Raw genomic sequence first — 11263 nt, 5'->3', positions numbered from 1 at the left:
CTTTGTGGATGCAGGGAAAGAGATGGGCAGCTATTATTGGCATGGGAGAGACAACAAAGTAACTCGGGAACTAAACCCAAAGGTGAGTTTACAGTTTTGTACTTTTCAAAAACTTTGAAAAGTACAAATAAGTCCTAAAGATTATAGTGGTGCCATGTTGGTGACAGTTGGATTTTTAGAAGAATTCAATTGGGCCCCTATTTCCTAGTAGTTTCAATTATGCTCTTATGTTCAACTTCATTGTAAAAACATGATAACAAATGTTACAACTCATGCACTGTTAGAAGATGGAGAAATGCTTGCACAGTATCCAATTAATTGGCCAAAAAATGTTGAAAGTGAAAAAAATACAAATTAGAGAAAAGAATTGTTTATAGTGAATTTTACTATTTTGTTAAAATTAAATCAGGCAGGAAAATTATTTGAACTTTTCTTCTCAAAAAAACCCTGAATTCTCACACTTCTAGCTTTTACTAGAGGACAATATTATTTCATCTTTTATAAACCAACATGAAAATGTTCTCAATTTGAGGGAATTATATAAAGAGCTAATAACAATTGAACAAAGAATTGCCAAGAGCTATTCTGACTTCTCTCTGAAAATAGAAATTTGGAAACCATTTGCTCTTCCCTGTCTTTTCAAATTGTCCAACAGATAGCCACTTGTACCATTTACAGAGCCTTTTGCGTTAATGTTTGTAAATGAGATAATTCACTGATGACTGGCTTTCCTTATCCCTGTGTTCTTTTTAAAGTATCTGTAGGAGAAGAATCCATGAAAGAAGTTGGGAAATCATGTTATGGTAAAGGGTTTGGCACACATTAAATTCAAGGGTTAACGGTACACGAGATTGAGAATTGTCATAAAATTAAAAACAAAACTAACAACAGAAAAATCAACAATAGAAACAAACAATAAATAGAAGCATAATGTTTGTTAAAAGAAGAGAAAGAGGAACATAAAGCCAAAGAGAAAGCTTGATTTCACTAAAATATTAACAGCAGAAACCATAGATCTGGATTAGAATAAAAGGAGGTAAACTTGAGATGTATGGAGGATGAAGACAATAAGAAAATAAGTATTTTTCCTTTTCTTTTAAAAAATGCACAGGTAGGACTTAAAAAAAAAATGTTTTCAATAATTTTTAACTTTAAGGATGTCAAAGAAAGTGATATGGCAGGTGTCTGGCATTTTTGTTCTTAACAGATTGTTAACTGTTACCAATGGAATTGGAAGAAAGAGCTTAATTGAAACCACCAAGAAACTTTGAGGATTTAGGTTTTTTTTTCTTTTTCCTTAGGGCCCTATCTTTTAAGAACTAATGTGTATTTTCCCTACTATTTCCCTTTGGAGTCAAAGAAGTTGAGAGTATGATTGTCAAATTTTATGCAAATATTATGCATGGTGGTTTCTAAATTTACGTGGTATTATTGCTAGTAGCTATGCTGCTGTTTCTTCCCATCAACAACACTGGTAGTCTGACATTATTTCTGTCCTCTAGACACTTTCCTCTGGGCTGGATGATTATCCTCGTGCTTCACACCCAAGTGACGAAGAACGACACTTGGATCTTAGGTGTTGGATGCTTCTTGCTGCAAATTGCATGCAGTCCATTACTCAGTTGTTTAAGAAGGATAATAAGCCTGAAAAGGTATACCTAGGAGACTAGTTATCTGGAACGTTGTTAAAACTTAAAATCAAATTCACTCCTTATAGTCCTTGAGCATTTGAATGCAGGAATATGGTTCAACAGCTAAGCTACTTTCAGATTTTGACATGCTGAATCAGGTTTGTCTATTGCATTTCATTCCTTTTCTGTTCATGCTACTCAACTGGTACTGCATAATACTTGTGAGAAATTTTTTTATTGCTGGGACTTCCTGTTTCTTTATATCCTACATGCTTAATGTTGTACAGATGCACCTTGATCCTTTGGTTGGAGCTTATTTTGATTTTGGGAATCATACAGAAAAGGTACGCTCCTTTGTTTCTGTTTTCTTAGAATTTGGTACCTCTAATGTATGTTCACTGACACACCGGATTACATGTCAATGATGCTCAGATTTGCTTATTTGTGTAGTTATTTATATTCTCCTCAATATATCTGGATCATCTATGTTGCTATCAAGTTACTCTGAGGATAATATTTAATTAAACTTGAAAATCATCTTGAGCTCATCCTTCTGGATGAATGCTCTAATTTTTTATCTTTAAGTCAAATTCTGATTGGGGCCGGACAACAATTTGCTAGTTCTGCCAGTATATTTTATGAAGATGTTAAAATTACAGGCTTAGAATTGTAGCATGCTCCCATTGTAATGATTGACTTTAGCTAAATCCTTGGGCATTTTTGTTATGTGAGGTGCATGCCATGTTGGAATCAATATTTTGCTCTTGTACAGTTGAACACAGCATCTCTTTCTTATGAAATTTTCTCACTGATGCTAAACATTGCTTTGAGCATTCTAGGTTCGTTTAAGTTGGAAAGAGACAAGGGTGGGAACTCGAGAGCTTGTTCGTGATGTACTAGAAAGGCCAGTATCAAGACTTGTTCCTCATATTGGTTATGTCAGCCTTTTTCCATTCATGGGGAAAATTATTCCATCTGTAAGTTTCGCCTTTCATGGAACTTTGGTCACTGAAAAAAATTGTCTCACCAGTTTCTTTGGCTAACTTGTCTTTGCTTCCTTGCAGCTTGGTGTAGCTATGCCTTTCCTTTGTTCCTTTCCGTTGAACTTATTGTAGTTTTTCTTATGCAGGATTCGTGGATTCTGGAAAAACAGCTTGACCTCATTTCAAACAATACTGTTTTCTGGACAGACTATGGACTCCGTTCTCTTTCCAAAACAAGGTGAATGTTTTATCTCTTTTTGTGGTCTTCTAGATACTGAAATATTTCTGTGACATTAATCTTGTATGCAATAGTTCCATGTACATGAAGCGCAACACAGAGCATGACCCACCTTACTGGAGAGGCCCAATTTGGATGAACATGAATTACATGATTCTATCTGCACTCTACCACTATTCCAAAGGTATTATCCACCGATTCGATCTACTAGGAAAAAGGGTCCAATGCAGTTTTTGCATGAAGTTTTGCTCTTGAGACTAGAACAACCGGCGGCCTTTTGGCTGTGAGGTTTTTATTACTATTTTTTTGGGCCTTTTAAGGTTCATGCTTCTGTTTAATTTAAATTTTTGCAGAGAATGGACCGTATAGTGACAGAGCCAGGGTAATCTATGATGACTTGAGGGGTAATTTGATTAGGTAGTGTACACTGCAAAGTGCAAACCCTATGTAACAAGATTGTTGCACCACGTTTTATTTCTCTCTTTATTTTTTTGGAACCTACATACATTTGTCACTTTATTCAAGAATTTGTGCCGCCTTGCTGCAGGAATGTGGTTCGCAACTATCACCAAACTGGGTTTTTGTGGGAACAGTATGACCAGAAGAAGGGTAAAGGGAAGGGTGCACGCCTGTTTACGGGATGGACATCACTTGTCCTCCTAATCATGGCAGAAGCTTATACCTAAACATGTATAATTTTATTTATCCATGAAAGGAACTTAAAATACGAGCCCCGAGAAATATGATGTACGATCCATTTGCAAGAAAGGGCTCCCCGAATGTGGGTTCTTGCACAATTTGAGGAGGTTGAATTTTGGATAGAATGGTCATACGCTCTGCACATGTCGTCTTATTGCTGTACAAATACCCAAATTCCTTCCAACTTACCTGGTCTTTCGTTTTTGGTTAAACAATAAGGTATTTATTTGTTAACTTACCTCAGCAGAACTACTATATTTCGTCCCTCAGGAAAACTCGAGTAATCGGATGCACCTTTGGCATGGAATTAGGGTAAGTTGTCCGGAAATCACAACAGGAAGCTATTTGCAGTCATAGCTGCAAGAAAACTCGGAAGCTTAATTTAGCTGGTAAAGGGTATTAGATCCTATTTGTTAATTTAAAAGTTTATATTTTTTTTCTTTATTTTAAATTAATATTTTTTTGGTGTTTTTAAATTATTTTGATGTGTAAATATCAAAAATAATTTAAAAAAAATATTATTTTAATATATTTTTAAATAAAAATCATTTTAAAAAGTAATTAGATCCACACCTTCAAATATATATTTATTGTCCATGTCATCATTCAGATTTCAGATATTTGAAGTGGCTAAAAAACTAATTTTTTTTATTTTTAAAAATATAATATGATTGATCTGAACTATGCACAAATACTAACTTTAAAACATCATTTTTTTTTCTTAATTATGTCTATAAAAACATATTTGGTAATTTTTTTTATTAAAAGTGCTTATAATTTAACTTAACAGAATTAAATTTAGGAAACCATTTATATATCTTATTGTATTCCACTTTTTTTTTTTTTCAAATATACCCTTTAGTATATTCATATTCTATAAGCACTCTGTCAATTATTTTATTAAAATTAACATCACAAGAAATGCACATGATAATTTACAATACTGAGAAGCTAAGATTTTTCATCTTGAAGCATAGTCTATATAATATCCCGCATGGCTAAACGTATGACACTGAAAATTCCATGTCCATAGCTGGTAACCTTAAAAATATCCAGGAGAGTTAACATGATGGCGTGGGCATAATGATGTCGAACCAATATGTAATTTCAGTTAAACTGGAGGAATCAAAACCTGAGAATTCGAATCCTGGTGCCCTCGCCAAATCTTGCAAGTTCTACCATGAATGGCCTTCCCGTTGCTGGGTTGCAAACCTAAAACTACGAAGGGATAGGCTAGAAATCAGTCACATTACACTAAGCTTGCACATAGTTGAATTACAAACTACTAATCTTTACAACCAGCAAAATAAGGAGCCTATTAGAGAAACTCCTTTAGACCCTTTGCTCCCTCGAGCTGTGAGACTCCTTGATCAATTGAAATCCCCTTTTGACAAATGTAGTGACAGCTAAAAAGATCCATCTGGTACCCTCGCCATCACTGATGGTGGTGATGTCACAAGCAGAACCTAACAAATTTAAGACAAAAAAAGGGGTGGATGGGAGAGGGGTGGTGCTACAAAACACAGACACAACAGGGAGGGGAGAGAAGTTTGAGATTAGTTTATGACAGCTCTTGTCGGAGTTGAATTGTATCAATCACAGATCACTTCTTAATTGAATCAGTAACAAAATGGCAACATGTCCAAGAATCAGCAGGTGCTTGTATCTCTAGTTCAATTATTGTGTCATTTATGTGTCCTCAGCCATCATAATTTCCATGTCCCTAATATCCCGCTTCAACACATTGCCAAGCCTTGCAATAGCTTCAGTCTGCTGTTGTAAAACCTGCCCACAAAACCAGTCAATTGTTATTTATCATACATATTCCTTTGAAGATCAAAACAGGCGTATTATAACTGTAATTGCAAACTGTATAGGACCATATAATTCATCAAAATAGAAAAATGATCATCTCTTCACACAAAACGGTTTTGCTGCTGTGCCATTCCTGCATTATTTTGAAGGACAATAATTAATAAAATTACTCCAGACTAAATGTCACTATATCATCATGGTTGTAAAATACATCGGTAAAGAAAGAAGCAACAAGCTTAGCAATAAGGATCCTAACTGATAAAGTAACGTCTATACCCCACATCACTTCCTACTTGTCCCACTCTTACCTCCTGCATATCAGCAAGACTCTCTTCTTGTATTTTGGTTGATCCTGGAAGATAAAGAGAACCTCCGGCACCAATTCCATTCGCTTGAACACGAGATACAGTGAGTAGGTTATGAACTCTCCTGGAAAATTCTGCTCCAGATCCTTTAAGCTGAAATGGTGTCAACTTGTTCATAACATCTCCAGATGCAGGTTAAGTGATAATACTAAGTGTGAAGATGAGGGTGAGGACAAGAAACACCTACCTGCCTGATTATCACAACTAACTTCTCAGCCAATTCAGCTTCCCCTTTTGTTAAGGGCAATCGGCAACCCTTGCCCTCCAATGCCTCCATTATTCTCATCACCTTCAAGTGTGCAATAGGGGAAGGTACATGTTAGAATAAGTTATCCAGTACTGGATGCATAAATTTCCTACACAATAATGCTTAGGAGCAGAAACGGGTATTATGATACCCCACAGTTTGATTACATTATCACTTTGGACCTTGAGCTTTAAATTTGACAAGTTTAGAATTAAATATAACTTAGTCCCTTTAGTATAAAAATGATCTAATAGTCTATTGACCAAAGTTGACCATCCTCAATTTATAGAAGGTTTTTGCCCCAGCAATACATTCTTTTTTCTATTTTTCAAAAAAGGACAAAACAAATTAAATTAAAAAAGAACATGGATTGACAAAAGGACCGAGTTGTTAATGGATTTAAATTCATAGGGATTGAGCAATACTTTTTGAACCTTTGAGGACCAATTAATTAATTTCATTAAACTACAACGACCGAGTTGTAATTAACTCAAAAATTTTAATCTTGTAGCAATTATTGATGCGATGTTAACCATCTACAATTCACATAAAAATAATGGATAGAACAGTGGCATGAAGTTGTGCATTCAAATCAAATAGGATTTCTTGAGAGATTATGGATAAGAGGGCAGTTCAAGGAAACAAGTAGAATCTAATACAAACTATATATATATACAGGGGCGGAGACAGGGGGAGGCTGGCAGGGGCCCCGGCCCCTGCAAGGAAATTTTTTTTCCAGCCTTCTTTAAATTTATTCTCAGTATTCTTATAAAACACTGCATAAACAGCATTTTGGCCCCTCTTGATTTTATATTTTGGTTCCGCCCCTGTATATATATATATATTTAACCACACCACCTGCTCATGAATCTAGGTAAAGAAAAACACTTAACCTTTCCTACATTCCTTTCGTTTAGTGCATACACTTAACATAAATGTTTGTCTGACTTTGATATACAAGTGTCATGGAACTATTTCATGCACAATTTTAGATTGGAACTCAGGGTTGCAAGATGCATTCTCCCCTTGAATGTTAAAGAAACGTAAAAGCTAAAGGGGATTTCAAATTCTGAGAGCTTATCTCACAAGGGCATACCATTCATGTTGAAGAGTAATTCAGAAGATGACAACCATACAGACCAAGTGGAACAAATAAATTTAATTTTATGGTGCCGAGAGAGAGGGAGCACCCATTCTCACCCTTAAAAGACGCCTCTGAAGACTTTGCTCTTTTTGTCTCATTCTTTCAATCCATGGAAGAGTCTCAGCTTGAAAATGCCTTTGAAGCTGAAAAGAATACTTGCATGTCAAAACAGTATCCAGAAGATATGATGTGTGGTGTGGAAAGGCAGACAGACAGTACCATTTTTACATTGCTTTGGGTCATTCGCAATCTCTCTGCATCTGAAACAATTACTTCATCTTGGAGCTGAATCAAATTAGCAAGAAGCATTCTGATGTTAGAAAATTCAGTTAGCATAGTCCATTAACAGAAAAAACTGACTGCAAGGAGAACTCCAAGATAGGACCTTAATTTTTTTCTAGTATATTTTCCTTATACGAGGAAGTGCAATATGCAGTGAGTAAAAGTAAGCTACCTAATCCAGCCTGAATTAGACTACACCTTCTGTATATAAATATATGACCTCGTTCTTAGCAGTCCTTAAAATGATGATCTGTGTCAATTTTCCTTCACAAAAACATTTCTTGAGCTACTTTAGCCACTCTTTCAACTGGAAAGTTGTGTTTCAACAGTTCTTCAATAACAGGTGTGTGGTCATCTGATTACCTAAATTTTTTATACTATCAAGCATATAGATAGGTATACAATCATTGATTGAGATTGGTAGGTAGAAACCAATCTGAGAACCTTAAACCAACCAAGTTACATTATTTGAGCTCAAAATCCTCTTCAAGTCATAAAGGACCAAGGAACTTCATAAAATATACAGCATATTCTTAGTAGCACAATCTAAGTTGGCAGAGCAAATCAAATGATAACTATCACTAACTGCATTAAAGAAGTTAAACAAAAAAATCTAAACGATATGACCTTCTAAGCTCCAACTTCTAGCTTTTAGAACTCCTCCAAAGTTGATACTTATGAATCTTAAAGAAGTTGATGGCCAATTGTCAATCACTCACAAGACAAACTGCTAAATAAAAAATCCTATTCAACAAAAAAAAAAATACAACGACGCCTCAAATGAAGAACAAACTACCTTCAGGCGGTTAGAAAGATCTTTGAAACCTTGAACAAGCTGAGGCCAAAGGCGTTCTCTATCTGCACTGTCCATACCCTCTAGCTTTGCCATAGCCTCCGCCCACATGATCTAACAAAAGCAAACTATTCTCCAAACTTAGCCAAACATAAAATCAACGAGAACCACAAAGCAGTGATAAAAGCAAACTAAAATTAAAGTGATAGACTCACTTCTGATACACCAGCAGGCTTCAATCTATGCTGTGGATCAGTTACACTTAACAGCAAATACTGCCAACACAACAACCATGTCAACCTCCAAAAATCTAATTCCTCAATCAGACAGACCACTTTGAAACAGCAAGAAAAGTACCAATCGGATTCAAGAAAAAAAAAAGGCACAGAATTCAATAAATAGAAAGCATGCATTTTAATTATCCTTAACTTTCTATGCAACCAAACACATAAAGTCATAAAAAAAAAACGAAATGCACCTTGAATGCATACTTAGGGTTCCCAGGCTCCTCCTTATAAGCATCCACAATTGCCTACGATCAAAACTCACAATTATATCTATATTAAAAAAGAAAAAGAAAAAACAAAGAGAAACCGATCTAAATTAGGGTTTTAGGCATAAGAAAAGAAAGGGAAAACAAACCTGAATGTCGCGATCGGCGAGAGAGAAAGGAAGAGGAGCAACCGGAGCCATCTGAGTAGTCAATTGAGGAGTAGGGAACGGTGTCATTTGAAGTGGCGTAGCGAACGGAGTCTGCTGCTGTTGCTGTTGAAATCCGAAACCAGTAGCAGACGGTTGTTGAAAAAACGGAGTTTGTTGCTGCTGCTGCTGTTGCTGTTGAGTTTGAGAAGTAAATGGAGTAGAGAACAAAGAAGAGCCGAATCCTCCAGAAGCGAAAGCCGGCGTTGAAGGAGTGCCGAATGCTGGTGTGGAAGATGGGGTGCCGAATGCTGGTGTGGAAGATGGGGTGCCGAATGCTGGTGTTGATGAGGGGGTGCCGAATAAGGGAGTAGAAGACGGGGTGCCGAATGCCGGAGTAGAAGACGGCGTGCCAAACCCAGGAGTGGAAGACGGAGTACCGAACATTATTGTCGTTGGGAGAGAATGGAGAGGAGAAGAAATATTTGATTGATGGTGATTTTCAAGTCATGTAATGACAGTCCCCGTGCCTAATGTAGCTCAAGTGTTTGACTCTTTGCCGCTTTGAGTTTTTTTTCCTTCTAATTTTTTAGTCAAGAAGAATTGATGTTTAGGTTTGTGTGGAGTTTGGTTTTACGGAGATGGGCTCCTCTAAAGGCAGCGGAGCGGGTTGTAAATAACTAACTAGTTTTTTTGGGATTGAAAAAAAAGTTTGAGTTTCAAATAAATCTAGTTAAATTTGAAATAATTCGAAATTAATTTTAATAAATATTGAATTGACATATAATTAAAAAAAATAATGTGAATCTAGGCTATTTGTAGCTGAGAAAATATTTTTAAAAATAAACTTTGGTGCATATTTAAATTTCAATGCTATATTATATAAATATTTTCAAAGCCATTCCTCATAGATCAATAAGTTTTGAAAATAAAAAATCTCAATTCATTATGATTTTATTATTTTTTATGTGTTTTTGACATATTTTAATAAAAAAAATCGTTATATTTGTATTTAGTAATATATTCCAAGCTGTGTAAAAAAAAATAACATAATCTTAAAATTATATATCACTAAAGATAAATAAAATATAATATCATAAATTTATATAAGAAAAATAGAGTCTATGAATTAATTGTAGAGCCTCAACGAAATGTTAATCATAGAAAAAAAAAACCTTTTATAAAGAAATAATAGAAAACTGAATACATCGAAAAAAGAAAAATGAAATAAAGCATGTTGCCTCAGGCCCACTTTAATTTTTAAAAAAATCAGCAATCAATGCATCATTCTTTAAGCATTGTGTTATATGATATTTTTTTTATTTAAAATTGTATTAAAATATTTTATTTTTTATTTCTAATATCAAAATAATTTAATGTTTTTTTAATAATTTTAAAAAATCTTAACAAAAATTTATTTTACTTTCAAACACACCCAAATAATATAATGCATGTATTGTTAAAATCATCAATTGACTTGTAAATTTATAAAATTTTATGTATATAATATATAAATTAGGATTGAAAACTTGAAATTGAAAATCAATAAAGTAATACTTAACTTATATAAAATAAATAAACTCCATCAAAATCAAGCAAAATAATGATTTTACACTTAATTTACAAGTTCATAAGAAATATAAATACTTTCAAATTAATTCTTATTTTTCAATCCTACCCTACCTGCCATCGCTGCATTCTCTCTTGCTTTAAGTGTGATTAGTTTATATTATTAGTTTGGTGGGATAATTTAGTAAACTTAAATATTTTTTATTAATATTTTTTTTATTTTTTAATATTTAGTTATTTATAAATTAGACTTTATGATTTAGTTTAGTTTGTTTTTTATAAGATTATCATAACTCGGATTACTATTTTGTAGATTAACCAGGTTAACTCAAGTTTTTTTTGTTTTTTTAATTTTTTTTTTAATTTCATTATTTAACATTAAGTTGAGTTGAAATTAAGTTTCATAATTTGTTTTTGTTTACTTTTTTGTGATATCATCCTAATCTTATGAAATGTGTAACGTGTTTTAAAGGTTAACTCGGGTTGTTTTATTATATCTTTCTTTTTAGATTGATTTTTTTAATTTCATTCTTTAATAACAAGTTTATTTGAAATTAAACTTCATAATTTATTTGAATTATTTTTTATGAGGTTATCACAATCTCATGACTAGGGTTGCGAGTTTGATAAGTTAATCCGGATTGGCTCATATCATTTTTTATGTTCTCTATCTATGATATTATATCGATTTCATAACCTGAATCATATGTTTAACAAGTTAACTCAAGTATTTTTTTTTTTAAATTTCATTCTTCAATATTGGGTTGATTGGGAATTAAATTTTATATTTTTTTTTATATATAAAATTATCATAGTCTCATTATCTAAGTCATGAATTTAAAGGGTTAACCCAAATTG

At 33.7% G+C, this 11263-nt stretch overlaps 2 protein-coding genes across 2 annotated transcripts in view; one reads left to right on the top strand and one right to left on the bottom strand.

Annotated features, from left to right (window-relative positions):
• Window positions 1-3858, top strand: part of LOC105137467 (mannosyl-oligosaccharide glucosidase GCS1-like) — a 9028-nt gene extending 5170 nt beyond the window's left edge. Inside the window, exons 14-22 of the mRNA XM_011043211.1 lie at window positions 15-82; window positions 1503-1652; window positions 1739-1789; window positions 1919-1975; window positions 2471-2608; window positions 2761-2852; window positions 2927-3036; window positions 3206-3269; window positions 3400-3858. Coding sequence (XP_011041513.1) covers window positions 15-82; window positions 1503-1652; window positions 1739-1789; window positions 1919-1975; window positions 2471-2608; window positions 2761-2852; window positions 2927-3036; window positions 3206-3269; window positions 3400-3538 — 869 coding nt within the window. The 3' untranslated portion in view covers window positions 3539-3858. The remainder of the gene's footprint in view (window positions 1-14; window positions 83-1502; window positions 1653-1738; window positions 1790-1918; window positions 1976-2470; window positions 2609-2760; window positions 2853-2926; window positions 3037-3205; window positions 3270-3399) is intronic.
• A 575-nt stretch (window positions 3859-4433) lies between these two features.
• On the bottom strand, window positions 4434-9484 carry LOC105137466 (nuclear pore complex protein). Its single transcript, XM_011043210.1, has 9 exons — window positions 8840-9484; window positions 8676-8729; window positions 8413-8472; window positions 8201-8311; window positions 7342-7407; window positions 7179-7265; window positions 5919-6020; window positions 5675-5824; window positions 4434-5336 (listed from the first exon to the last, which is right to left on the bottom strand). Exons 1-9 carry the CDS (start codon window positions 9281-9283, stop codon window positions 5241-5243), a joined length of 1170 nt encoding a protein of 389 aa, XP_011041512.1. The 5' UTR covers window positions 9284-9484; the 3' UTR covers window positions 4434-5240.
• Between the last annotated feature and the right edge of the window lie 1779 nt (window positions 9485-11263).

This window comes from Populus euphratica, unplaced genomic scaffold (assembly GCF_000495115.2).
Source record: "Populus euphratica unplaced genomic scaffold, PopEup_1.0 scaffold81.1, whole genome shotgun sequence".
Lineage (NCBI taxonomy): Eukaryota > Viridiplantae > Streptophyta > Magnoliopsida > Malpighiales > Salicaceae > Populus > Populus euphratica.
The sequence above is the reverse complement of the archived record's forward strand: the minus strand, read 5'-3'. Positions and strand labels throughout refer to the sequence as shown.